The following is a 23,079-nucleotide window of genomic DNA, read 5'->3' as shown; positions in this document are numbered from 1 at the left end:
ACATCCTCTCTTTAGAGGCTGCTGCTGCGACAGCATTATAGTAGAGCACGTGTCTCTCAGCCCTTGCGTTCAAGGGCACTGTTGAGGCACCGGTGCTACTTTCACGTACACGTTTATGACGTCACTTCAGAACAAACCATCCATGGTCATTGCTCACATCTCCGGTCACTGTCATCATTTTAATAGTTATATGTTTTACGCAAGTTAGAGCGACTGATTTTAGGTCTATTTACAGCCATTTAACATGCACCATCCACAGTACATTCCTTTATTTCATAAATAATTGATGGGAAACCCATCACCATGTGTATGGCGCTCTTTGGCCATATCTGGCCCTTGCGCCAAAAAACCCCATACATCATCATCACCTTCTTGGGCTGTTTTTCCGCGCCCCAAGTGTTGCACATTGCATAGCCTAAGTTAAGAGACAGGGGTAATTGGGCTGCCCTGTAGGGGACATAAACATATGCAGATGATGATGATGAATCTAATTTTCGGAGTCGCGGTGAATCGCATGGCTGTACGAACCGTTCGCCCCCGCTGCCGGCATTCCTCATAATGCCAGCGTTGTGATAGCGACTGCTCGTGGTCATCCAGCGGGATATTTACAGGTTTACATGGTCCATGCATTGCACGATGTCCGTTATTTTAATTAGTAAGTAAATGTTACTACAATTCATATAGGCGATATAACCAACGTACAGACTCGTGCGAGGGCCGCACTTTTTTGCCGCAATTTTGACGAGCCTTACATGGGACCGGGCCATTTTATCTCATTTTTCCAACTACGAGTATGAAATCCGCCGTAAACCTCCGCAATCGCCTCCTCTCGCCATCTGTAGTCGTGTACAACTTTAGAAGGCAGCGGCATTTGCCCCTCAAAGGCGGATGCACACGAGTATCCACCAATGGGTGTGCACTCTAGACTGACGTTATGAGCCGGACAGCCGGTGACCCCGCCGACGGAGGACATGGCAGCCCGCACTTCGAGCTGGGCCGAGTCGCGTCAGCGGGACTATTTCTTTAGTCGCGGTGGCAATCGGCTGCTGCGCTTCAGTGATCAGGGCGGGCGCCTCTCCTGTCTTCTTATGTTGCGACGAGCGAAAGTACGCTGCGCGGGAAAATTCGCGAGGAGCGCGATCGGAATCAGCGCTGAACGCGATTGCTTCTCGGTTGTATTAAAATATATATATATATATATATATATATATATATATATATATATATATATATATATTTGCTCTCAAGTTGGGGGTGCGGCTCTTACACGGAGTTATACGGGAAGAATCTTCCTTCGTATAATTGTCTTATGCTTCGCTATCACTAATACTGCTTCGCTTTTTCGGCGAAACTGCAGCCTCCTTCTTTTTTCCTGAGTCCTACTAAAAGCTTTGCTGTGTATGAATGCTATTTATTCTGATTTCGAATGAATCCGGCTTGGCCTCACTTCGGTTACTAAGTAATTATATATATTTGTGACCTCTGCATGCACGTTGCGATGTTTCCATTCCCAATAAATGTTGTAAATTATTATAATTATTTTTTCATGAGTCGCTAGCATTACCTACTGGAAAGAGAAGCAATGCTGAGACATATATCATTCACGTGCATTTCACACACCGTTGATAAAAGACTCTGCCGAAGGGGTCACTGAAGTCTGCACGTCTTTTTCAGTGTCAAAAAAAAAAAAAAAAAAAGCGCGCAAAGCAATTTCTAGCGAGTTGAACATACAGCAACATATTCATTCTCTTGACATAGGCTATCCATATCATTAGAAATAATTATTAGTTGGCTACCTCTTTTTCTTTAAAGATATATTAAACTTTGTCCTGTGTACACATTGAAATATAATGTGTCTGTACATGGTGTTCACACTGGAAAATAAAATAACATGTTGAAGTGAGAAAATACGGATAAGGTAGCCGCCGTTGGTGCGTCTAATGCGCTTGTTGTCCTATTGTCAGGATTTTCAGAAATAAAGCGAAAGTATGAATATAAGCCGTGCACGTCCGCGTCAACAATCATATGCACTGAGCTTTTAGCCACAATAACATTTTGAAAAGGTAGAGGCACTCAAAAGAAACCATAAACCATTTGGGTAACAGGACTCTGGTAATGACATTTTAGGAGCGAGGAAGGGGGGGGTGCTCGAGCCCCGGAGCTCCCCCCCGTAGTCGGCGCCTATGACGAGGAGGCTTCTATATATGCTCCCTGACCCGTCTACCATTGCTTCGCGAGCCTAAAGAATGCAGAAAAAAAAAAAAAAAAAAAAAACCACGTGCCTGCATGGTGCAATGAGTAAAAATAAATGCTCCCTATATGCCATAGGAACTTACCCGTTTTGACATTTGTGAAGTTTCTGCTTTCCCGCACGCGTAGCATGGACGTCACTATGGCCAGTATTGACGCCAACAAATCTTCATAGTAAATTTTGCGATATGACTTACAAAAGTTGGTAACTAAGAACCAGGTTCAAACTTTGCATTTTCCAGATTTTTTTTTTTTTTTTTTTTTACTTTGAGCACACATACTAAAAATAGCTAATTACTGCTTTTATTCGGGTTTCTTGAGGTGCATCCTTGAAGTTCCACACAATCTCAAAAACTGTCTGAACAATTATTACTGCTATACATCCATTTAAAACACCAGTGATCGGGCTATAATTATATGCATCACAGTATGCGTTGCGACTACTAAGTTTCGAAATAAAATGTTAAAACAAAAGCACCGAAAGTGAGCACGTTTCCAGCAGTAACGAAAGAGTGAAGTGTTAGGTGAGGTATATTAATATTTTTTTACAGGAAAATGCAGACGGCAAGCGCGAGCAACTTTAGCAGGGTATTGTACTGACACAAAATTTTATCTTGCTTATTTTTCTCCATTAGATGGATGCACGACCCCGCAACATCACTATGGTGTAAGAATTCCGCGAACGCGCAAGATAATCCCTAATTATATCTTCTTTCAAAGTGACCTGCTCAAAACTCGCAATACCCGCCGCGGTGGCTCAGTTCCTAAGGTGTTGCGCTGCTGATCACGAGGTCGCGGGATCGAATCCCGGCCGCGGCGGCCGCATATCGATGGAGGCGAAATGCGAAAACGCCCGTGTGCTTGCTGATATAATCTCGACTGGGTGAGGTGGGTCGTCACCGCAAGAATCAGGAGACGGCGATGAAGGCGGGCATCGTGATGATGAAAAAATTAGAAAATATTGTATTCACTTCATTGGTACATGGTTTTGGCTATCCGAGTCTCGAGCGGTTCTGCTTAACACGGGGAACAGGACGGCCTTAAATAACCCCTCGTGGTCTTGTGGTAGCCGATGTCTCCTTCGGGGAACTTGTGGAAGTGCCAGTCCTCTGTGGGGTGGTCAAGTTGACGACCTCCTCCCCCTCGGGTCCTCTCCTTTGGTAGCTCGCCTTTGCGTCTGCTCAGGTCGTAGAGGTGTGACGCTTTCTCGGGGATGAAGGGGATTATCTCGTCACGGGAAAGGCGCTCGGGCTTGTTTCCCACATTTGAGAGGTACAGTTTCCAGGAAGATCATAACCGCCTCTTGGGGATGAAGATAATTACCCCGACACGGGTACGTGCGCGGGTTTGGTTTCCCACAACTGAGATGCAGAGTTCCAAGCCGATCATAACATTGCGTTGTAGTACACGTTAAAAAACCCCAGGTAGTCAAAATTAATCCGGAGCCCTCCACTACGGCGTGCCTCATAATCAGAACTGGTTTTGGCATGTAAAGCCCCAGAAAGAAGAAATCTCGCCATAAATGGAGCGCCGCTTCTTGGCATAAGGTTTGTATACAAGGGCTCTACCCGTCACGGAAATCGCATTGGAAAAACGCACTTGATAACCTCACAGCGAGCCACGAAGTCTTCCGAATCTACAAATCTGACATGTCTGTTACAGGGTGATCATTTGCAAGTTCTATGCAATTTTTAGAAATAGCCTGTTGCAGATAACGTAATTCTAGTCATTGAGCTGGATTATTCGAAGAGGGGGAGATTACTTGCACGAGAAATCGAAACAGATATTCAACTAATTAACAAAAGTCGACTAATTATCTTTTGGATTACTTTACGGCGCATATTGCAATTAACAAATTGTAGCCGGTACATTTGCAAGGTGTATCCACTTGGAATTAATTTCCAGAATGACGCCAGTTTGGAGACATGCGCCATCAAACTTGCCCTGAAATGTATTGTTCCACTTACTTTTTTAAAGAAAACACTCCTTTATGCATTGAAGCACAAGAATAATGGAACACCCATGTATTTCGTTCCACACTTTCATGTGGATACGTCTTGCAAGCTCACTGGCTAGAATCAGTAAGTTGCAATATGTACTGTAAGGTAATTAAGAAATTAGTGAATTTTTGTTAATTAGTTGGATATGGAAGCTCGATTTCTCGTGCTAGTAAAATCGAATAATCCAGCCCAAGGACAAGACTTATGCTATCTGCCACAGGCGATTTTTTAAAATTCCATAAAACTTAAAAATCATCACCCTGTATAACAGTGCATGACTCCTCATTCTTTGCGATTGCTTAAAAGTTAATACCCCGTGGAAAAGAAAACGGTTAGCAGTAGTTTTACCCAAGCGAACTTGCCTCTCTAAATGTACTGCAAGTTTTGGCGGAAACCGGAGGCACGCGAATGTCTTTCTTCGAACCCGTTTGAATACGAAGGAACCGGTTCAGAAAGCTCCGAACTGATTCGAGCCGTTATAACTTTTGCTCAAGAGCTGAACCAGAACCGAACCCGTAAGTTTCGGTTCGACACCTCGCTCACGACCTCTTCACCTGTTCCTTAACGTTGTGTCCACCGCTAACGAGGCGGCTTCGTTAACGTTCTGTCCTTGGTGTTCTGCGATAACTCGACCAGGTGATATATGTCTCGGGGCTTGTGTTTGATCGTTACACCAGTTTTCGAACACAGCCAGCTCGTATCAATTCAATTGCCTTATACAGGGTGTTTCAGTGAACACTTTCAAAAATTTTCAAAGGTTCGCTGTGGCAGATAGCACATTTCTAGTTCATGAGCTGGTCTACTCGAAGAGGTGGACATTATTTGCAAAAAAAAAAATGAAATGCATAACCGACTAATTAAAAAAAATTCACTAATCACGTTTTCAACTAATCACCTTATGGCCCATATTGCAATTTACAAATCCTAGCCGTGGAGTTCGCAAGGCGGATACACTTGGAACGAATTCCCAGGATGACACCAGTTTCGAGATATTCCCGAACTTTGCGGAGAAATGCATTGGCGTTCCACTTACTTCTGCGCTTCAATGCATAAAATTACAACATTGTCAAGAAAGGTAAGCACGAGGTCTCATCCCGCGACCTCGTGCTCAGCAGCGCAACGCCACAGCTATTATGCCACCGCTGCGGATAATTAAGTGAAGATGAAATAACGTTTAGGCTAGAAAACACACATGAACCGGCCGGCACCAGTCTGGCTTATCATGCGCTTTAGGCGAAAATATGAATTAACAAAAAGCCAGACACACCTGCACCAACAAAGCTGTAACGAGCTTTCGGAAGAATTGACAATGACAGATTGGGGAGGGCTTCGACATTACCACGGGGAAGCTCAGCTCACGCAAGATTAAAAGCAGAGAGGTTAACCAAAGTAACTGCGCGATTGGGTAGTCTGCACTGAAGTGTAGAGTGAGTAAGTGTAGCTTCAATAACAGTCGAGAACACTCACTTTGTTTACCGTAAGAAAAAAATATTGACCCATGGAGGTAGAATTGTAAGCTGAATCATCTCAAAATCAACGATTAACACATTTTTCTATGAAAGACGGTGAACTGAGTGGCAAAAAAATAAAAGCCCATAGAAATGCAGCAAAGGGGACCGGCTATTTCTTCCATCTCTAGATTTTTATCCATGATAGCAGTGCACAGCAAAACGGAGAGAGAGACGGGACAAGCGTCTTATTACCGAACGCTTCATAAAAGAAATTTTACGTGCAAGTGCGAAAGCAAAAAAAAATTGGGCTTATTGCTTGAGTTGACTAATCTCGAGTGGACGAAGTCGGGACGGGGATGAGGGGGCAGGGTGTGCAGAAGGGGAAATATGTGGCTGGTGACGAGCGACCCCGTCAGTACCAAGAGCCACTATACTAAGTTACACAAATATTTTCCAGTCGTTCCGTGTCGCGATTTACAACAAGGTGACAGTATAACACCACTACCAATAAAATACAGAGAAGGTGCAGTCGAGCTGCCAGAGAGAGAGAGAGCAAGGAGAGGAAAGGCAGGGAGGTCAACCAGAAGAGCGTCCGGTTTGCTACCCTGCACTAGGGGTGAGAGAAAGGGGGAATAGAAAGAGTAAAATAGGGAGAGAATGAGTACTGAGTACACGTGGGACGATGTACAGGGACACTATAGGCGGTCTCTTAAACCGGTGCACTTCAAATACTGTACTAATGCACGCATCGCTTTTTGTGCCAGTGACGGGTGTAGCCACGGTCCGAGTATCTTTGACTCAGAGAACGATCTCGAGTCCAGTCGGTTTAAAGTGGTGCTGAGAGAGAGGCGTTGTACGTCGCAGCGAGGGCAGGTACAAAATAGGTGCTCGATGGTTTCCTCGCACATACAGGAGTCGCACATCGGGCTCTCGGCCATTCCCATACGGAATGAGTAAGCGTTCGTGAACGCCACTCCCAGCCACAAGCGGCACAGCAAGGTTGTTTCGCCGCGAGAAAGGCTAGATGGCAGTTGTAGACGTAGCAAGGGGTCCAACTTGTACAATCGGCAATTGAAGGCACTTGAACTCCATAAAGCTTGCGACGTTTTGCGTGCAAGCAGACGAAGTTCCCTGGCAGTGTCCGTCCTCGCCAAAGGTATTGTACGCGTCTGGGTGTCTTCGTGGGCAGATCGGGCAGCCCTGTCAGCAATGTCGTTGCCGACGATGCCAGAGTGAGCAGGAATCCACTGGAACACTATGATGTGTCCTGTTTCCAGAGCATGGTGATGTACTTCCATGATGTCGGATATCATCTGCTCGTAAGTTCTGTGATGTAAGGCTGACTTGATGCTGTGAAGGGCTGCCTTTGAGTCGCAGAATATGACCCATTTCTGTGCCGGCTCTTCTTTGACGTAGGTCACAGCTGCATGGAGGGCTGCAAGTTCTGCCGACGTAGATGTAGTCATATGTGTTAATTTGAATTTAACTGCAACTTGCTTGGCTGGAATGACGAATGCGGTAGTTGAGCTGGTAGGTGAGGTCGAACCGTCGGTATATATGTATGTAGTCATGATATGTCTGGTGCATTAATAGGGGCGTCAGTTGCTTCAGAGCCAGCGATGGATGATTGGCCTTCTTGGTGATTCCGGTAATAGTAAAATTCACTTGAGGCTGTCGCAGGCACCCCAGGGGAGATGAATGCTTCGCAGCCGGTGTAAAAGATGACGGTATACACTCTTGATGGGCGCTAATCACCTTTGAAAAGGTCGCTTGAGGTCTCTCCGCTGGTAGGGAAGCTAAGTGATGGTCGGGGATCCTTGACATATGACGAATGTGCGCTCTGAGGGAGTCGGCAGCTACGTGTGTCTGGATCGTATGGTCTCTCGCGATGGCTATTGTTGCTGTTGTTGAGGTGCACCGAGGCTGCTGCCAGGCATTATAAAGAGGAACCCTGGTGTATTCATCGTTATTCTGTAGAAAAAAGCAAAAGCCGGGACATTTGGCTGTCCCGATTGGGTCAGTTACACATAAATCGGGACTATCAAGCTAAATTCGAACGGTTTATTGCCTTTCTCAACTTAATGCCCCTAAATGCACTTTAATTCGACTTAATGCCCTTCTCGTTCTTGATGCGATGATGCTACCAAGCACGTGCTACCATGCTGCAGTACTTGTTGCTTTCAGTGTTTTGCACAACATGCAAATGTTAATAAACATGTTTTCAAATAAAAGAAACAAAGGCAACACATACATTGACGGGGTATGCAGGTTCCCTGCACGCTCTGCAATAAAATTGAATTTCATTATTCTCACACAGTGTTGTACACGTTCCTCAAAAACACGAACGAAACCTCGTTCCTTCCCAATCTTGAAATGAGTTCCCGTTACAAGTTTCTTTAATGTGAAAGGAACGCGTTCCACTTACACTTCGAACATTGGAACGTGTCGTTACATTAATGTTACACTTGACTTTTTTTAAATTAAAATAAAATGTCGGATAATCCTGAGGCTAAATAAAGTGAGCAATTTAAAACTCACATCGAACTACGTATAGTATACAAATTTGAACAATGCCTGCGGAAGATTATCTGGAGATAAAAGAATCCAAAGAGCGTCACGTGACAATCTTGAAGCCTAGTAAATTTATATATATATATATATATATATATATATATATATATATATATATAACGGAGAACGCACAAAAATAAATGCACCATAGTTACGTGACAAGCAAGCTGCAGTTCTTTGCGCCTCACGTGGTCGCCCATCCGCGCTGCATGATGTGCTGCGTACGTGCGTACGTCTGTTCAATACTGTGGTACGTTTACAGAAGGAACGCCGTTCCCTCTGCCGTTCCTTTGTAAACCTAACGGGTTACCTGTACAGTTCCACCGAGCCTTAATGGAACGCTGGCGTTCCTCCGTTCCTCCCAAAAGGCACTAGTTCCAGGAACGCCATTCCGTACAACACTGTTCTCACCTTTTTCGGCACATGTCAGTGTAACAAAACAGGTGCGCTTTTAAGCCGAATTGTGAATGAAAATGCGTCTGTCAAATTTCGCGGCAAATACAGGCAGAACTCTTGGAGATGTCACCACCCAGAAACAGCACTTGAGCGCGTTTTGTATTCGCCTCGTGCGCTACCGATGGCGGCGCGGCAAACGGCGCTCCCGTGACGTCAGAGGAGGGGCTCGCCTTTGTCGTCTGGTACGCTCCTGCTAGAATAGCAGCTTCATTTTCACACGTTCGCTCGCACTGTCTCTGTCCTTGTTTAGCACGGCGTTCTCAGATTGCCATCTGTATTTCTAGTGTTTTATTATTGCCAGCATTATGAGGACAAAAATCTTGTATAATAAATGTATCTTCCATATATCCGCCCGATGTGACCGCCCAGTGGCTCTGGCTTTGGGCTGCTTAGCTCGAGGTCACTGGTTCGACCTCTTCCGTGGCCGCCGCATTTAAATGGGGGCGAATTGTACGGTGCACGGTAAAAACCCCCAGGTGGTTGAAATTTATCCCGAGTCCAACAGTACGTGTCTCATAATCATATGGTAGTTTTGGCACATGAAATCTCAATTTATTTTTTGCATATGTTTTTATTTTTCACATGACCCAATCACTCGTAGGCAGGGATACGATCTCGTGACTCGGCCATGAAATATCGCGCAGAGCCAGTATATGAAAGGCTACGCACCTTTGGAAATGAAGCACGATCGCAGGGCTCATGCGCAAAATCTTGCGCTGACAAGGCGGCATTGTAGTTGAATGCAAATTTCACATTTCGCTTGTACTTCCAGTAACTTGGGATTGGAAATGTAAAACTTTTGCTGACAACAAGTCTATTTTACTGAGAAGCGGTTTACCTTGAACATTATTGGGGCACCACGCGCTCATTCCCAATAGTCAAGCATGCTTAGCACTATTTTCTTGCAAATAAATCTCATTGCCACTTTTTAATGCAGAAGAAAAACTAAGTTTGTTAAGGTTAGCATAATACTATTTCTGTAACGCACTTTCCAACTACTGAAACCACTTGGAAAACCGTATTTTATCAGCGTAATAACAAAAGCTTTGTTGAAAAAAAAAAAGACAGAAAAGCTGGTAAACATTTCGCAGACGACGCCAACAGCAATGCACACCGAGCGTGGCGACGACTACACAACTCGATTCCGCAGGGAATAGTAGAGAGTTAGATTAGGGGGAAGCAAGCGTTGGGGCCCCCTGAATCTAAAACTCTCAAGTGTCCTGGAACATTCCATACATACTGGACGAAAAACCTGCAACCTCGCTTTTCAACAACTCCAGCCGAACAGGACGACCGACAGCTTCAAGTTGCCTTCGCGTAGTGAGCGCGCGCGCGGCGCAGCAGCGGAGTCCTCCTCATTGACGTCACACGCGAGAGGGTGCCACTCAAAGAACTCGAGGCGAATAAAGGCTCCCTACATACTGGGAGCGCGACCGAAATCTAACAGAATTCTGGTCCCGTGGTTCCTCATATTTCTATGGTAGCATCTGAGCGTTCGGCACGGGCATGCTTTCTCTGGCTCCAAAAATGTCGAGAAGGGACCGCATCGCAGCAAAGCGAGTCAGGGAGCGGTAAAAACCAATCAAATGTACCTATAAAGTTGTGGTGCTATCAGGTGACAGAAAATGTGATTAATTGCCATGCCAATCCAACCACGCGAGTATCGTTTTCCATCAATTGAAGCACCACAGTCCTTTGCAGACTTCTTTTCCACTGTGCGCTACATGCAAGCGCGCACACCCCTTTTTTGTGTCTGGTGTATGGGCAGAAGCTGCACTAAGCTTTCATTGGCCGTGGACAGGTCAGCAGTTTTGTTCTTTCAATCTGCCGTAATATGTAAATACGTAGTTTATCAGCAGCAGCAGCGTCCCTCCAGTTTCTTTTTCAGAATCAACACGAAAGAGTGGGTACTTCGGCCTGGAAGACGGGCGTATAGGCATACTGCATCCCATACATTTGAAACAATACCGCACTGCATAAATTGCTATGGAGCATCAGTAAAGCAGTGCATCTGCTTCTGTCGAGGGGCGGCACAGCCTTTGTTGGAGTCTAAGGCTTTCTAATAAAGGGGCCCTGAACCAACCCTCGGGCTTGGTGAAATAATAGTCCACGGGTACCACATGCTGTTGTGAACATCTCAGCCAAGTTCTGCTGTCGTACGCGGTCCGTGGAGCTCCCAAGCGGAACGCAGTCACCATTCTCTCAAACGCTCTCATGTCAAAAGACCCCATGATCCTCGCTCTTTTCTGTGTGCTTTATTTCGTAATAAAGCACACTCCAATACATGGCTGCTATTGGTCGCTGCGGTCGGCTATACCGCAGCCGCCGCCACGAGTCCAGTGGCTAAGTGTACTGCAACTCGCTGAGGACAACCACGTTTGGCTTACGTTTAGCGCTTCAGAGGCACCAAAATGGGAAGTCCAATATGAAATTTGAACTGCACGCCACGGTGACGTTTTGAAGGAGAAAGGGGAGCCCAGCGGAGCCCGTGTTTGATTGCCAATAACTCCGCTTCTGCTGAATGCATTGAAGTACTTTTTGCGGCAAAGTGATTCTGGAATGGCCTATTTTCACTTCAAATGTATTCGTCCTCTTAGGTAAGAAGTGGTTCAGGCTTTAAGGCTAGTTTGTGCATATGGGGGGCTTATCTTGCTCTTTGGCCAATAGGTATACTGTAGGTATGAATGAAGTTGCTGTTTTAGGGTGTTCTGTAATGTGCTCTATAAAAAGTTTTGCAGCATGCTGGGAACAAGTCCCCTGCTGTTTCCTTCACAGACTTGTTTAATGTATGCTACTTATATATATATATGTATGTATTCACTAGTAACAGCAGCTCAATCCATGCAACTATCTAGTGCACTTATAAATGGCAGCTGTTCTTACAGTGTATCTGCCCTATGGAAGTGAATGTTCCACCAGGAAAGTTTTTCTTTCTCATAAAGACGAAAGAAAGAAAAGGCATCCCATCAAATTCCACGTATCTCCAGTCATGCTGCAAACACATTCTGAAGCCTTCAGTGGCACAAATGTAGTGACTCCCAGTATACATCAGCTACTAAGCAGTACAGGGCAGCAGCCTATCTCCAGAGATTCAGTAGATCAAGTGGCGAAAAAATAGGTCATAAAAACTGCATCATTTATTCACTTCTATATGTTGCAGCAACCTCACATGGGATGGCTCTTGCACTGTGGAGCAAGACAGGTGCAGAAGTTATATTTTAGCATGCATTTACAGCAGTGATAGCAAAAGCTTACTATTTACAAAGAACGGCATCAAAAGACAAGCACTTCAATTTCCAGAACAGACCATGAAGAAATGCTGCAAGGTACTGCCATCACCACTCAAAAAGCTTTGCATGTCCAAAAGAACCAAGCAAATTCTTGCATGGCTTACTAGGACATTCAGCTTTTTGTCATAGGTTCACTAAAGCATCTTAGCAACCCAGCACTTCACTCCACAAGCAGTGAGAGCTAGCCCACAGTACAGCGCCTAGTTGATGTTACACATTTGAGCATTCTGGTAACCACTGTGCAGTGCTATGAAAAAAATTACAATAGGACAGCGCTAGTCCACAGCAGCAAACTCTTGCCACAACAAATGCAAAAATAAGTGGTAAAGTGAAATGCAGATACAGCTTCACCACCATGTGCTTTACATGTCAAATGTGCATTTACAGACTACAAAGATGTTCAGTCTAAGAAACAAGACATGAGTGCACCTGTCAAAGTCAGATACAATGCAGAAAAAGGGAACACATAATGCTGAACAATTGAAAGGTTAAATACCTGAATGAAGGTAAATACAACAGGGGAAGACATCGTAGGAGAAAAAAATTTGGACCATAGAGAAGTCAGGTCAAGCACATTGGAATGCACTCGACAGTACAAATCGCTATGTGATGGGATGGATGCAAGATGTCTAACAGCTGCTATCAATGTAAGTGGAATCAGAAACTGAAATAAATATTGTTCATTAAGTTTTGTCATTCTTCATAATAACTAACTGTTAATGTATTTCGCAGCAAGATGCAAACTACAAGCTGTGGCCACATGCAATCGATTGGAACTAAAGCAGTACAATAGGAAATTGGTTTTCAACACAACTCCGTCACGAGAAAATGCATAGCCAGTCTATTTCTGTTTGATCCCACCAGTACCACACACACACACACACACACACACTGAAGTATATTATGTGTGTCATGCCTTTTTACACTAATATGACTAAGTTAGTGACCAATAGCAAGTTTTTGATACAAACATGAACCAGCAATAAGTGCACTGAAAAATGCGTTGTTTTCACCAAGCAGACATGAAATTAGGCGACTGCTTCCAGCAACTATCAGAAGCAAATGACGGTGACTGAAGAAGCCTGGCTATCGTACCAATGTTATGTCCAGGCGACTTATTTTTGCCAGGAATCTGGCTGAGAGAAGAGCGATGTCAAAATGTTGGCACAGTAGCTTCCCCTTTTCAATTCTGTCCTGTTTTGTCCATTACTAAAAATTACTAAAAATAAAAACATAGGTGCAGCACTACAGAAATGCTGGAGTGTACCAGTGACGAAATTTTGACAAGTTCCACAAAAAGAGCGCAGCACTTAAAATGCATTAAAAAACTCAATTATACCAGCAATTTTTTTTCAATGGAATTGAACGTCGTATTAGCTCATCTCAATTATCTGAAAACATTGAGTAATTCAATAGCCAACACCACTGATTCATATCACACAGACACCTTGCACAACTGCATACCAAGTATCATGAGCAATTTGCATACTGCCATAATCTACAGAATTCCCCCTGTATCTGCTCAACCGTTACGCTAAGATCAGCCAGGTGCTGAGGGAAAGATAAGAGGAGCACTACTATGCCCTTATGTCTGCTCCAGCTGAAAAGCACTGCAACTCTTCCTTCACAGCTTATTGAGTTACCTGTCAGTTTTCTCATAAACTTCATATACTGTGTACACCCAAGAGCTTCAATTGTTATATCGCCTGTATTTTGGGTGTCACTTTTGTGACAGCAATACCCCTTCACCGAAAACAGAGGTTTGGTAACCAGTAGACTGCATAAATGACTGGCAGCGATGTCATTCACATTCCAAAACCAGGGCCATGTGATATTTAAATCAGCAGCAGAAATTATATTTTTATGCCACACTGTTTTCACACCTGGAATACATGTAGAGGCCACAGTGCTGTCAAATTTAGGGACCTGTGTCTGTAAATGACTGAAGATGTTACTGTATGATGACAATCAACTGAAAAGTCCGATGGGAAATTCCTCAATAAGTCCGCCTAGTTGAAAGAGTGCAACACTTCCTTGCAAAATGCAAAGTGGTTATCAATTAGAGATGTACTTTCTGTCTTGGCAAACTGCAACAGCCAATTACAAAAAATAACCTAGTCAGAACTTAATCAGAAAAACTAGTCAGAACGTAATCTTATCAGTGGTTGGAACAAGGCCCAAAATAAATGCTGTCACAAGGAGATGTGGCACAGTCATGATGATGAAGCTACAGAAAGCTACCTTAAGCCTGGCAAAAATTGGGAGATGGCAATGAAGACATCCCCACTGTCGTCTATGTGCACAAGAGTTGCGTTTGGACATCGATTGCAACATTTTTCAAAAGGTAATCCTGTGTCCACTAGACAATGAGCATGTCCCAGCTTGACATATAGCCTGGTTTAGCGTTTCCCTTTACTGACTCTCGAACTAGTATATTTTCGAATAACAATTTTCGCCAAAATGAAGCAAGGCTAAGAACCACTCTTATGCAACCATTAGCATTGTGTGAGCTATTTGAAATAACACATTGCTGTGGTGAATCGATGTAATGGTGGCGTTTTAAATGGTGGTGTGTAAAACTTTACCTACAACTAGGGAGGCATTGAGTTAAAGAGGCTTGCCAATAATGAGTAATATCTCCAGAGCATAATATCTTCAGTTAGCCTGAACTGCTGCGCATGTTCAGAGAAAACTATGGCTTAGAATTGCAAGCTAAACGAAACTATGCCCAAGTGACCACAAGAGCGAGCAATATTACACCATTCTGGGAAAACACTACAAATGAGACACCAAATAGGCTGATTTTAATTGCATACATGTATGGATGAATTAACACATTTCAGATCATAATGTGCCTGGAGGCATTTTCAGAGTGCATAGAACCATGCACTGCGCAGAGTTAAGGCCTCTCAGATTTTGTCACTTCAGTAAAAATTTAATGGATGTGATTAAAACATTGCACTTTTGCGATTTACACTTAAAAGGTGGTGGCAAAGACGTTTCTGCAAGAACATCATTTGAAAGCGTAATTTTTGAAAAACTCAAAAATTTAGCAATGAATGGAAAAGCAGCATCCAAGGCTCACTGGGGCAATCGGTGCAAAAGCAAGTTAAATTTCTACATTTACTTAGGCAGTCAGGTGAGAGCAGCAGCATGCCCTATGGGGGTTTTTACCATTTTAGCACCTCAGCACAGCATAGGCTTGTTCATTATTTGACACTTTACAAAATAAAGCAGCTGTATGCGTGTCCTATTGAGAGAAAGTTGCTGTATGCAAGCTGAAGAAGACATGTCAATAGTATTAAAAGCAGTTAAAACCTGCATTTGCACAAATATACCATGTGGCAGGACTTTCGACTTGGAGTATAATTATATATAATAAAATATGGAGACAATTATAATGCAAACTAAATGGCTAATGCAGTTTTGTTGGCGAACTTATAATAGCGCCTCTTAGCATTGCTAGGTAAACTACACAGTGCCAGGTCCCATGTGTGCAACAAATCAAGGGGTCAGATCCATGCGCACCACAGCAAGGCAACTTCATTTGACTATGTCCAGAAAGTTGTAACTGCAGCCCCCCTATCGCCCCTCCCTCCCTCCCTTTCACTGCGGCAAGTTGCCCTCTCGTTATTTGCAGATCCACACATGCCCCTAAAGTAACAAGGTTGGTTTTCCCACAAAATTTAGTTTGCCTATAGTGCCTTAGCTCACTGCATCTTTATGGGCGAAATTTATCTTTAAAATAAATCTGCATTGTATTTGGAGCACAGTTCCAAGTATGACGTTTGCTGGGCTCTTAAACCTAGAAAACCGTACTTCGTGTCACTTTCATGCATACATGACAAAACAAAGTCAGATAAATTGCTAATGCAAGAATATAGTAGTACTGTGCCCACTAAAAAAAAAAAAAACTAAGATGCAGTCCATGAGCAAAGTTCAAATGCATCTGAACCAGTGGATACGGCAATACAAAAAAGCTCAATATCTTGCACTTCATTTACATAGAAAGCAGCAAGCAGTAATGGTAAAGAATTTCTTTTTAGGCCCAAATGAGCTCTGGTTGTCATTGACACCAAATAGGATTGAGAAAAGAGCTTAGAAAGGATCAATGCACATAAAACAAGGAAATAGAATAGCTAAAAACAACCACTGCAGGATGTGTCTAAAACACAGACATTCTTTAGTCAGCCAAGACATTTAGGCAGTGCCAACAAACAAGTGAAACCATAAATTAGTGCATCTCAAACATGACATGAGGAACCGCTGTTGAAGTAATTGGAGCAGCTGTGGCCAGAACTGAGCATGCCTATTCCGGTCTATTTGGCTTTGACTTGGTTAAGGAGATCATCATACAGTTTTGTCAGTTCGGTGTTTTCTTCATTCTGTGGAAAAAAATAAACATTTTATTTGTGAATAAAGAGAAGACCATTATATTTAAGGTATGAAACTGCACTTATATGCATAATATTATGGTGCAAATATAAGGTGTTTCCGAGAGCAATTGATTTTCAAGCAATGCAGCCGAGATTAAGAAATCATAATTTTTTTTCAATATCTCTTAAGTTATAAATGTCCCTATGAGGTGTTAGTTACTAACAGATTAATTATAACTGAATTGAACTAATGTTTTAGTTAACTTCCTGAGGTATGCCACATAAAATCGAAGCCAGCGAGAATGTAGAGCATTACATTTGCTACAAATCCTGTCTAACACTACTTTCAAGAAATGCATACTTAAAAGGTTTGAGCAAATGATTGGATGTTCCAGCTAACATTTTGTCTAACTGCACATCTTCAGTACCAATTTTTTTTAATATGAAAAAAAAAAAAAAAAAACATGCACTACGTGACTATGGTCTTTTTCCATTAAAAATGGCAGACAGCTAGTATAGGAGTAGCCACTAAACCAAGCCAACAAAATTTAGCAAGGCAATAGAAAGCTAAAGAAATGTATTTTTCAAAGACTAAGCTCTTGGGGTGTAATAAGCAATATAATTTGTAAAAAGCAACCTTTACTGAAAAGCGTAGCAAATGTTGAAATGTTGCACTGCTAACATAATAGAAAAAATATTAAAAAGTATACAAATATTTTAGTTTCCATTTCCTACAGCCCATGAAAGTTTCCGTGTTCTTACTCATGAGTGATGTGTGCTACATATTTGCTGCTTAGCGAGTTTCCTCTTTCCAGTAAGTTGCACATAATACAGGGGAAAACACAGCTGGGCTGAGGGCAGGAAATCCATATTTTGTAGAAACATTGTAAATAAGTGATAATATTACCAACATCTTTACGACATCTGAACCGGCAGAAGAATTTCGTCAACTGCCAAAAGGCAGAAAACGACTTGCTGCCGATCAGCTGATGACTGTCCGTGCTGGTTTTGTGGGTCTCCATCGTCCAAATTAAAATTCCATGATTTGCCATCATCTTTAGACTGACATACTAGTGGCATACAAACTATCATTTGACGGCGAATAGATTTGAGAGACCTGCTTTCACACAAGGGCCACGTTACCCGAGCACTTGCAATCTTCACAATTGCAAGGTGCACACCTTCACGTGCTCTTTAAGAATTGCTGCCATATGGCAACCAACTCCACAAGTAACGAAAGCCTACTTTTGAGACTATGGTGGAGATGGTGCAGCAAGTCCCTAAGGGCATCAGCAGCCGTGAAATTCGCTGCAGCGCTTGCCAGTCGCCTATGGCCCATGATCAATTGCGGGGGCAAGGAAATGTGGATGCAGGGGCATTTTATGGTTTTATCTATTTGGACAACCTTCCTGTCGTATTTTGCAGTGGAACTTGCACTATTGTTTACAGACACATGAGGCAGAGTCAAGCAGCTTGTTTGCTTTTTTCCTTGCCCTGAAAAAAATTTTTTTGAAGGCTTCAGTAAATATTGAATGGAAAATCATGATCACTATAACTAGCTATATATCAAAAGAAAGTAGAAATGTTTTCGAAAGATAAACACAATTTGTGAATTACAAGCTTTACTGAAATCTAGAGGAAAAGTTTACAATGTTGCACTGACAACGTTTTGCCATGACCGCAGGTGCGAAATGGCATTAATCGAAGCCAATGCCACCGCCATTTTTATTTCGCAGCCTCGAACCAGCGCTCATGCACAGATCCTCTGAAAGCAGTAGCGATTTCGCGACTTAGTCCTAGCTAGGCAAACCTAGCTACGTTGTTTGCTATCAAGCTTCCTGCTCTTTTGGTGGAGAGTTTTTCATATAAAGAATTCGCTGCTGTCAGCAGTAGCACTGAGTCCACCTTCACCATCCTCACCTATGGGTTTGAAGCACGGAAAAGCACGGCAAGGGTCTGAAGCAATGCATAATGCCGGTTCCCAAAAGTAAGTTTCACCGCAATACAGTGGCGTTAGACTGTCAAGCATACACAGTATTGCTGTGAAGCATACCAAGACTGGAACGGGGCCACTGTCACAGGACATAGTATGTGTTTCTTGATTAGTGTGTCAGAACGGAAAGAAAACAAGAACGGAAAAAATATTTTTGACCGTAACGAAAACTTAACCGAAACGTGATTTTGTTTTGGAGTGAAACCACAATATTTTTGATCGGTTTTCGGTTCGAGGGGAAAATCGGCAATCCGCAACAACCGACGTCGGGCAACGTCACAATTAGTGCGTATCTCACAAATTAGTGCAAAAAAGATGGCAACTTATAAGGGACAAAGGATCATTTTAAAACACAAGATCACTAATTGTTTTATTGCGATAGCAATTATATGGACACTTAAAGCGCATTTTTGCCATCATCGTCGCCGCCGTGAGGTTCGTTATGAAGGCCCAATGGCGATAAAATCATCGCCGCGCGCTGTACACTGCGCGTGCGAGTGAAAGCGTGCGGGGGTGAGCCAGCAACCGCAGCTTAATCTCATGCACGCGAGAGAGGAAGGTGAACGCGAGAGAGGAAGGTGAACGGCCGAGCCTCCCACAGGGAGGCTCGGCCGTTTGGCATTACGATTACAGGGGTACACATTCTCGGTAGTGTACAAATCTGGCAAGTTACACAACGACGCCGACTGCCTCTCCCACCATCCCGTTGAACCACCCGACTCCACTGAAACAGACCCCGACACCCATGCTTTGGCGATAACAGACTTCATCCATGTGGCCGACGAACAGTAGAGATTCATTGTTGCTCTCTCTTATTGACCGTCTGCAATCCGGCACCATCGACCCTTCACTCAACATGTTCTTGCTTCAGGATAACGTTCTTTACCGCCGCAACATGCACCCCGACGGCCCAGAACTCCTGCTCGTTGTCCCGCATCATCTGCGCAGAGACGTCCTCCTCCAGTTTCACGACGCCCCCACTTCCGGGCACTTAGGTTCTCGAGAACTTACGATCGCATACGACGTTTTTTCTGGAAGGGCCTTTATCGGTCCGTTCACCGCTACGTAACATCTTGTGACCTGTGTCAGCGTCGCAAGAAACCTGCAACTCAACCTGCTGGTCTACTTTAGCCAACTGACGTTCCAACCGAGCCGTTTTATCAAGTGGGCCTGGACTTGCTAGGTCCCTTTCCAATTTCCACGAAAGGCAACAAAAGGATTGCAGTCGCTACGGATTATACCACTCGATATGCAATTACTCGAGCGTTACCAACCAGCTGTGCCACAGACGTAGCCGACTTCCTACTGTATGACGTCATCCTCCAACATTGTGCTACACGTCACCTACTCACAGATCGCGGTCGCTGCTTCCTGTCTCGTGTGGTTGACGATCTACATCGATCATGTGCTACTCACCACAACTTCACGACCTCATATCACCCTCAAACCAATGGACTCACCGAACGCCTAAACCGTACACTGACCGCCATGCTTTTCATGTGCGCTTCCGTTCGTCACATTTGCACACAACTCATCGCGTCATGAAACTGCCGGCTACTCAACCTTCTATCTTCTCTTTGGACGCCATCCCTTACTACCCTTTGACACCTTGCTCCCTTCTGATCCGGCCTCCCCGTCCACGAATTCCTATGTGCAAGATGCCATCACGCGTGCGCTCAACGCGCGCACCGTCGCCCGCGCTCGTCTCTCGTCATCGCAGACCGCACAAAAGGCCAATTACGATCGTCGACACCGGGATACTGATTTTCCACCGGGCTCTCTCGTCCTTCTCTGGCTCCCATCTCGCCGTGTCGGCCTTTGTCAAAAGTTAATGTCGAGGTACGTCGGGCCCTACTGCGTGCTGCGCCAGGTGACTCCTGTCACCAATGAGATATCTCCCATGGCATCCACCTCATCGACTGCAGCACCACGAAGTGACATCGTACATGTTTCCCGCCTCAAACACTACAACCGTGATAACCCATTTTGACCACAACAAGCACCGGGACGGTGCTTCATCGGCTGGGGATAATGTCACGAGCCATGGCAAAGACAAAGACATTGTAGTGGGGCTGGGTCAGAGGCTCTTCTGGCTGACTGAAAACCTGCTGGAACCTGTGCGCTCTATGCAGTCTTGACTAGACAAGCATTAGCCATTTACTGGTAATTAAATACTCCCCATAACAATATGCAAGAAATCAGTCACATCAGCAATCCTCATAAGCATGCTGATAAAATCTCCCAATGGTGTACAATCTGAGCTCAACATTGCGAACCGAATTCATGCAGAGGGCAATTCTGAAGTTTAACAACCCAAGGCACAGCAGGATGCACACAAGAGCCTGCAATTGTATGCAATGAAGTAAAACAGTCAGCTCTTGTGAATGCATTGGCATGCAGAAGCCCCATCTGCAACACCTGCCTCCTCATTGGGACTAAAGATTAACAATTTGCAAGGAGATAATTGCATCAGTTCTACCTCTCTCTCACTGATGCAGAAGGAACTTAGTTTCCTATCGTACTGGCGTTAGCTACGTGGCGTTTTGCAATCACCTTTGTTCGTGTGTGGCTGTCGGCTTTTGAGCTGCGCATGCTCGCCGGGTTTTCCTGAGAGACGGGGTTCTTCAATAAAGAACAGTTGTTAGTCCAGTCGTCGTGTGTGCCACGTCTATTTCTCTGTCCTTCGTTTTTTGACTGGTTTTTACCCTTCAGTATGTACCAACTGACCCAGACTGCTACTCTACTAAAGATTTCATTTAAACAATAAGCCACGAGCAGAGTACTTAAAGAGCAGGCATCACCTTGTTGGGCGACACTAGCTAACTAAGCCGATTTAATGTAGCCGAGTGCAGTTCCGGTAGCAAATAATATCACCATGGCTTGCTCTCTTAGCCAGATTTTTGAAGAAACGTGCTCAAAAAGGGCATGAAAACAGTAGTGTATCTGGATTCAAAATTTTGATGAGTAAACAAAGCATCAAATTGTGAAATAAGTACAGAATTATGAAAGTAAACAAGTAAGGAATAATCCTTTAGTTTTTTCTACTGTTTGTAGCACTTAACGTTTTGTTTAGTAACCAACTTAGGTGTGGGGATGACATCTAAGGTAGCCATCAAGCCTGGTCTGCCTTAGATGAAAAAGGGCATACCTTCTGTTCTAGTCGTTTTTCAAGACTGTTGATGGTCATTGTAGCCTTCTTGAGTTGACCTTTCAGAACAGTGATGTCTGCTTCAAAATTACGCTTTGTATTTTCCACTTCTTTGTTGGCACTGAAAGAAATAATGAAAAGGAAGGGGGAGAAAAGAAAGATCATTTTACAGGAACACCACAGGGTCAGAAGTTAAGCTGTATTAGTAAATTAAGCTTTTGCAATAGCAGCACAGCCATTTTTACTGTTAAAGGAGGCTTGGAAAGCCAGAAAAGACAGGCAGGCAGTAACACTGCTTTAAAGTTCCCCATATCAGCTCGCCTTGACATCAGATTTTGACAGTGTCGGCTCTGGGTTAAGTGTTTGATGGTAAAGAAGGAATAAATTATATGCTAAAGGAACCAAATACCCAATTAAGCAAGTTCAGAGAACCTTTCCTGGACTAGAATGGCCCAAATACAAAAACTTACTTTGAAATTTGTGACGTCACACTGACGCATGCACCAAGGGTTCAATGCAAAATTAAAGAGGAACTCTTACTTTCACCTGTCCCCATTTCCACAAAATGAAAATGGATTTGAAAGAACGCTTTAGAAGCTTAAAGTAGCTTAACATTGATTTTTACTGTGAAGAAGGTATTTCGATAATTATCCCTGTACGAGCCATACCCATGATACTGAACAAATCAATTGCACACCTATGGGAGAGTCATGTGAGCAAGCCTGTCATGCTAACGGTTTAAGTGATAAGAAACGAGATTAAAAATAAGATTTTTCGACACTATAACTCGAGAATGCCGATTATAAAGTGCGCGAGTGTGGGCATGCGGCAGTAAACTGGGTGAAGCGAAAAAATAAGTTTTGGCAGAATCTTGGGGGTAGACACACATTAAGAATTTTTTTCTAGAAGTCGCGTATTGCTGCATCCATAGCGACATTTGGCGGCATTTCGTTTGCCCCGATTGGAATAGGGCCGCTGTGGCAGGTAGCTACACAACTCTACAAGAACTACCCACCCTTCGATGCTTTCCTCCGTTTTGGTCTTGATCATGTGAACTATGTGGCAGTTCTTCTCCAAGGCCTCATTTGCCTCAGTTAACTGCTGTTTTAGAAGAGCTTCATTCTGCACACAAAATAAATACAAACCGGGTCAGCATCACCTACAAGAACAAGCAGTGCACAACTAATCTAAACTGGAACCAACTGTAAAAGTGAAGTAAAAACAATTTAACAATGTATGTTTCCTTAGAGTACACTCCTTTCAAGATGGACTGTTTAGTTCCCAATAATTTTTGCTAAGCATTGTTAAACTTCAGGCAAAATAAATATCTACAATCCATTCAGGTTCATAAAGTCTTCTGTGGCCATGTGCAATGATGGGTTGAAGCTACGGACTGACCCCTGGGTACAGGCCAAGGCCAAGTTAAATGAGGCCAATGCTCAACACAGTATTATTCTGGGCACATTTGGCACTGCCTGCTCAGTACCTCTCGCCATATACGATGCCACACCACGTTTGAGCAGCTGCACACCGGCTCAGTCTCC

The 23,079-nt window shown here is 43.8% G+C and overlaps 1 protein-coding gene across 4 annotated transcripts in view; it reads right to left on the bottom strand.

Annotated features, from left to right (window-relative positions):
* Nucleotides 1–11,843: 11,843 nt before the first annotated feature.
* The window catches only part of LOC119431551 (uncharacterized), a 94,005-nt gene continuing 82,769 nt past the window's right edge, over nt 11,844–23,079 (bottom strand). For all 4 annotated transcript variants that reach the window (XM_049670384.1, XM_037699034.2, XM_049670371.1 and 1 more), the window contains 3 exons: nt 22,551–22,657; nt 21,536–21,656; nt 11,844–16,403 (listed from right to left, as the gene is read on the bottom strand). In XM_049670384.1, the coding sequence (XP_049526341.1) occupies nt 16,338–16,403; nt 21,536–21,656; nt 22,551–22,657 (294 nt within the window). In that variant the 3' untranslated portion in view covers nt 11,844–16,337. The remainder of the gene's footprint in view (nt 16,404–21,535; nt 21,657–22,550; nt 22,658–23,079) is intronic.

This window comes from Dermacentor silvarum, chromosome 1 (assembly GCF_013339745.2).
Source record: "Dermacentor silvarum isolate Dsil-2018 chromosome 1, BIME_Dsil_1.4, whole genome shotgun sequence".
Classification (NCBI taxonomy): domain Eukaryota; kingdom Metazoa; phylum Arthropoda; class Arachnida; order Ixodida; family Ixodidae; genus Dermacentor; species Dermacentor silvarum.
The sequence above is the reverse complement of the archived record's forward strand: the minus strand, read 5'-3'. Positions and strand labels throughout refer to the sequence as shown.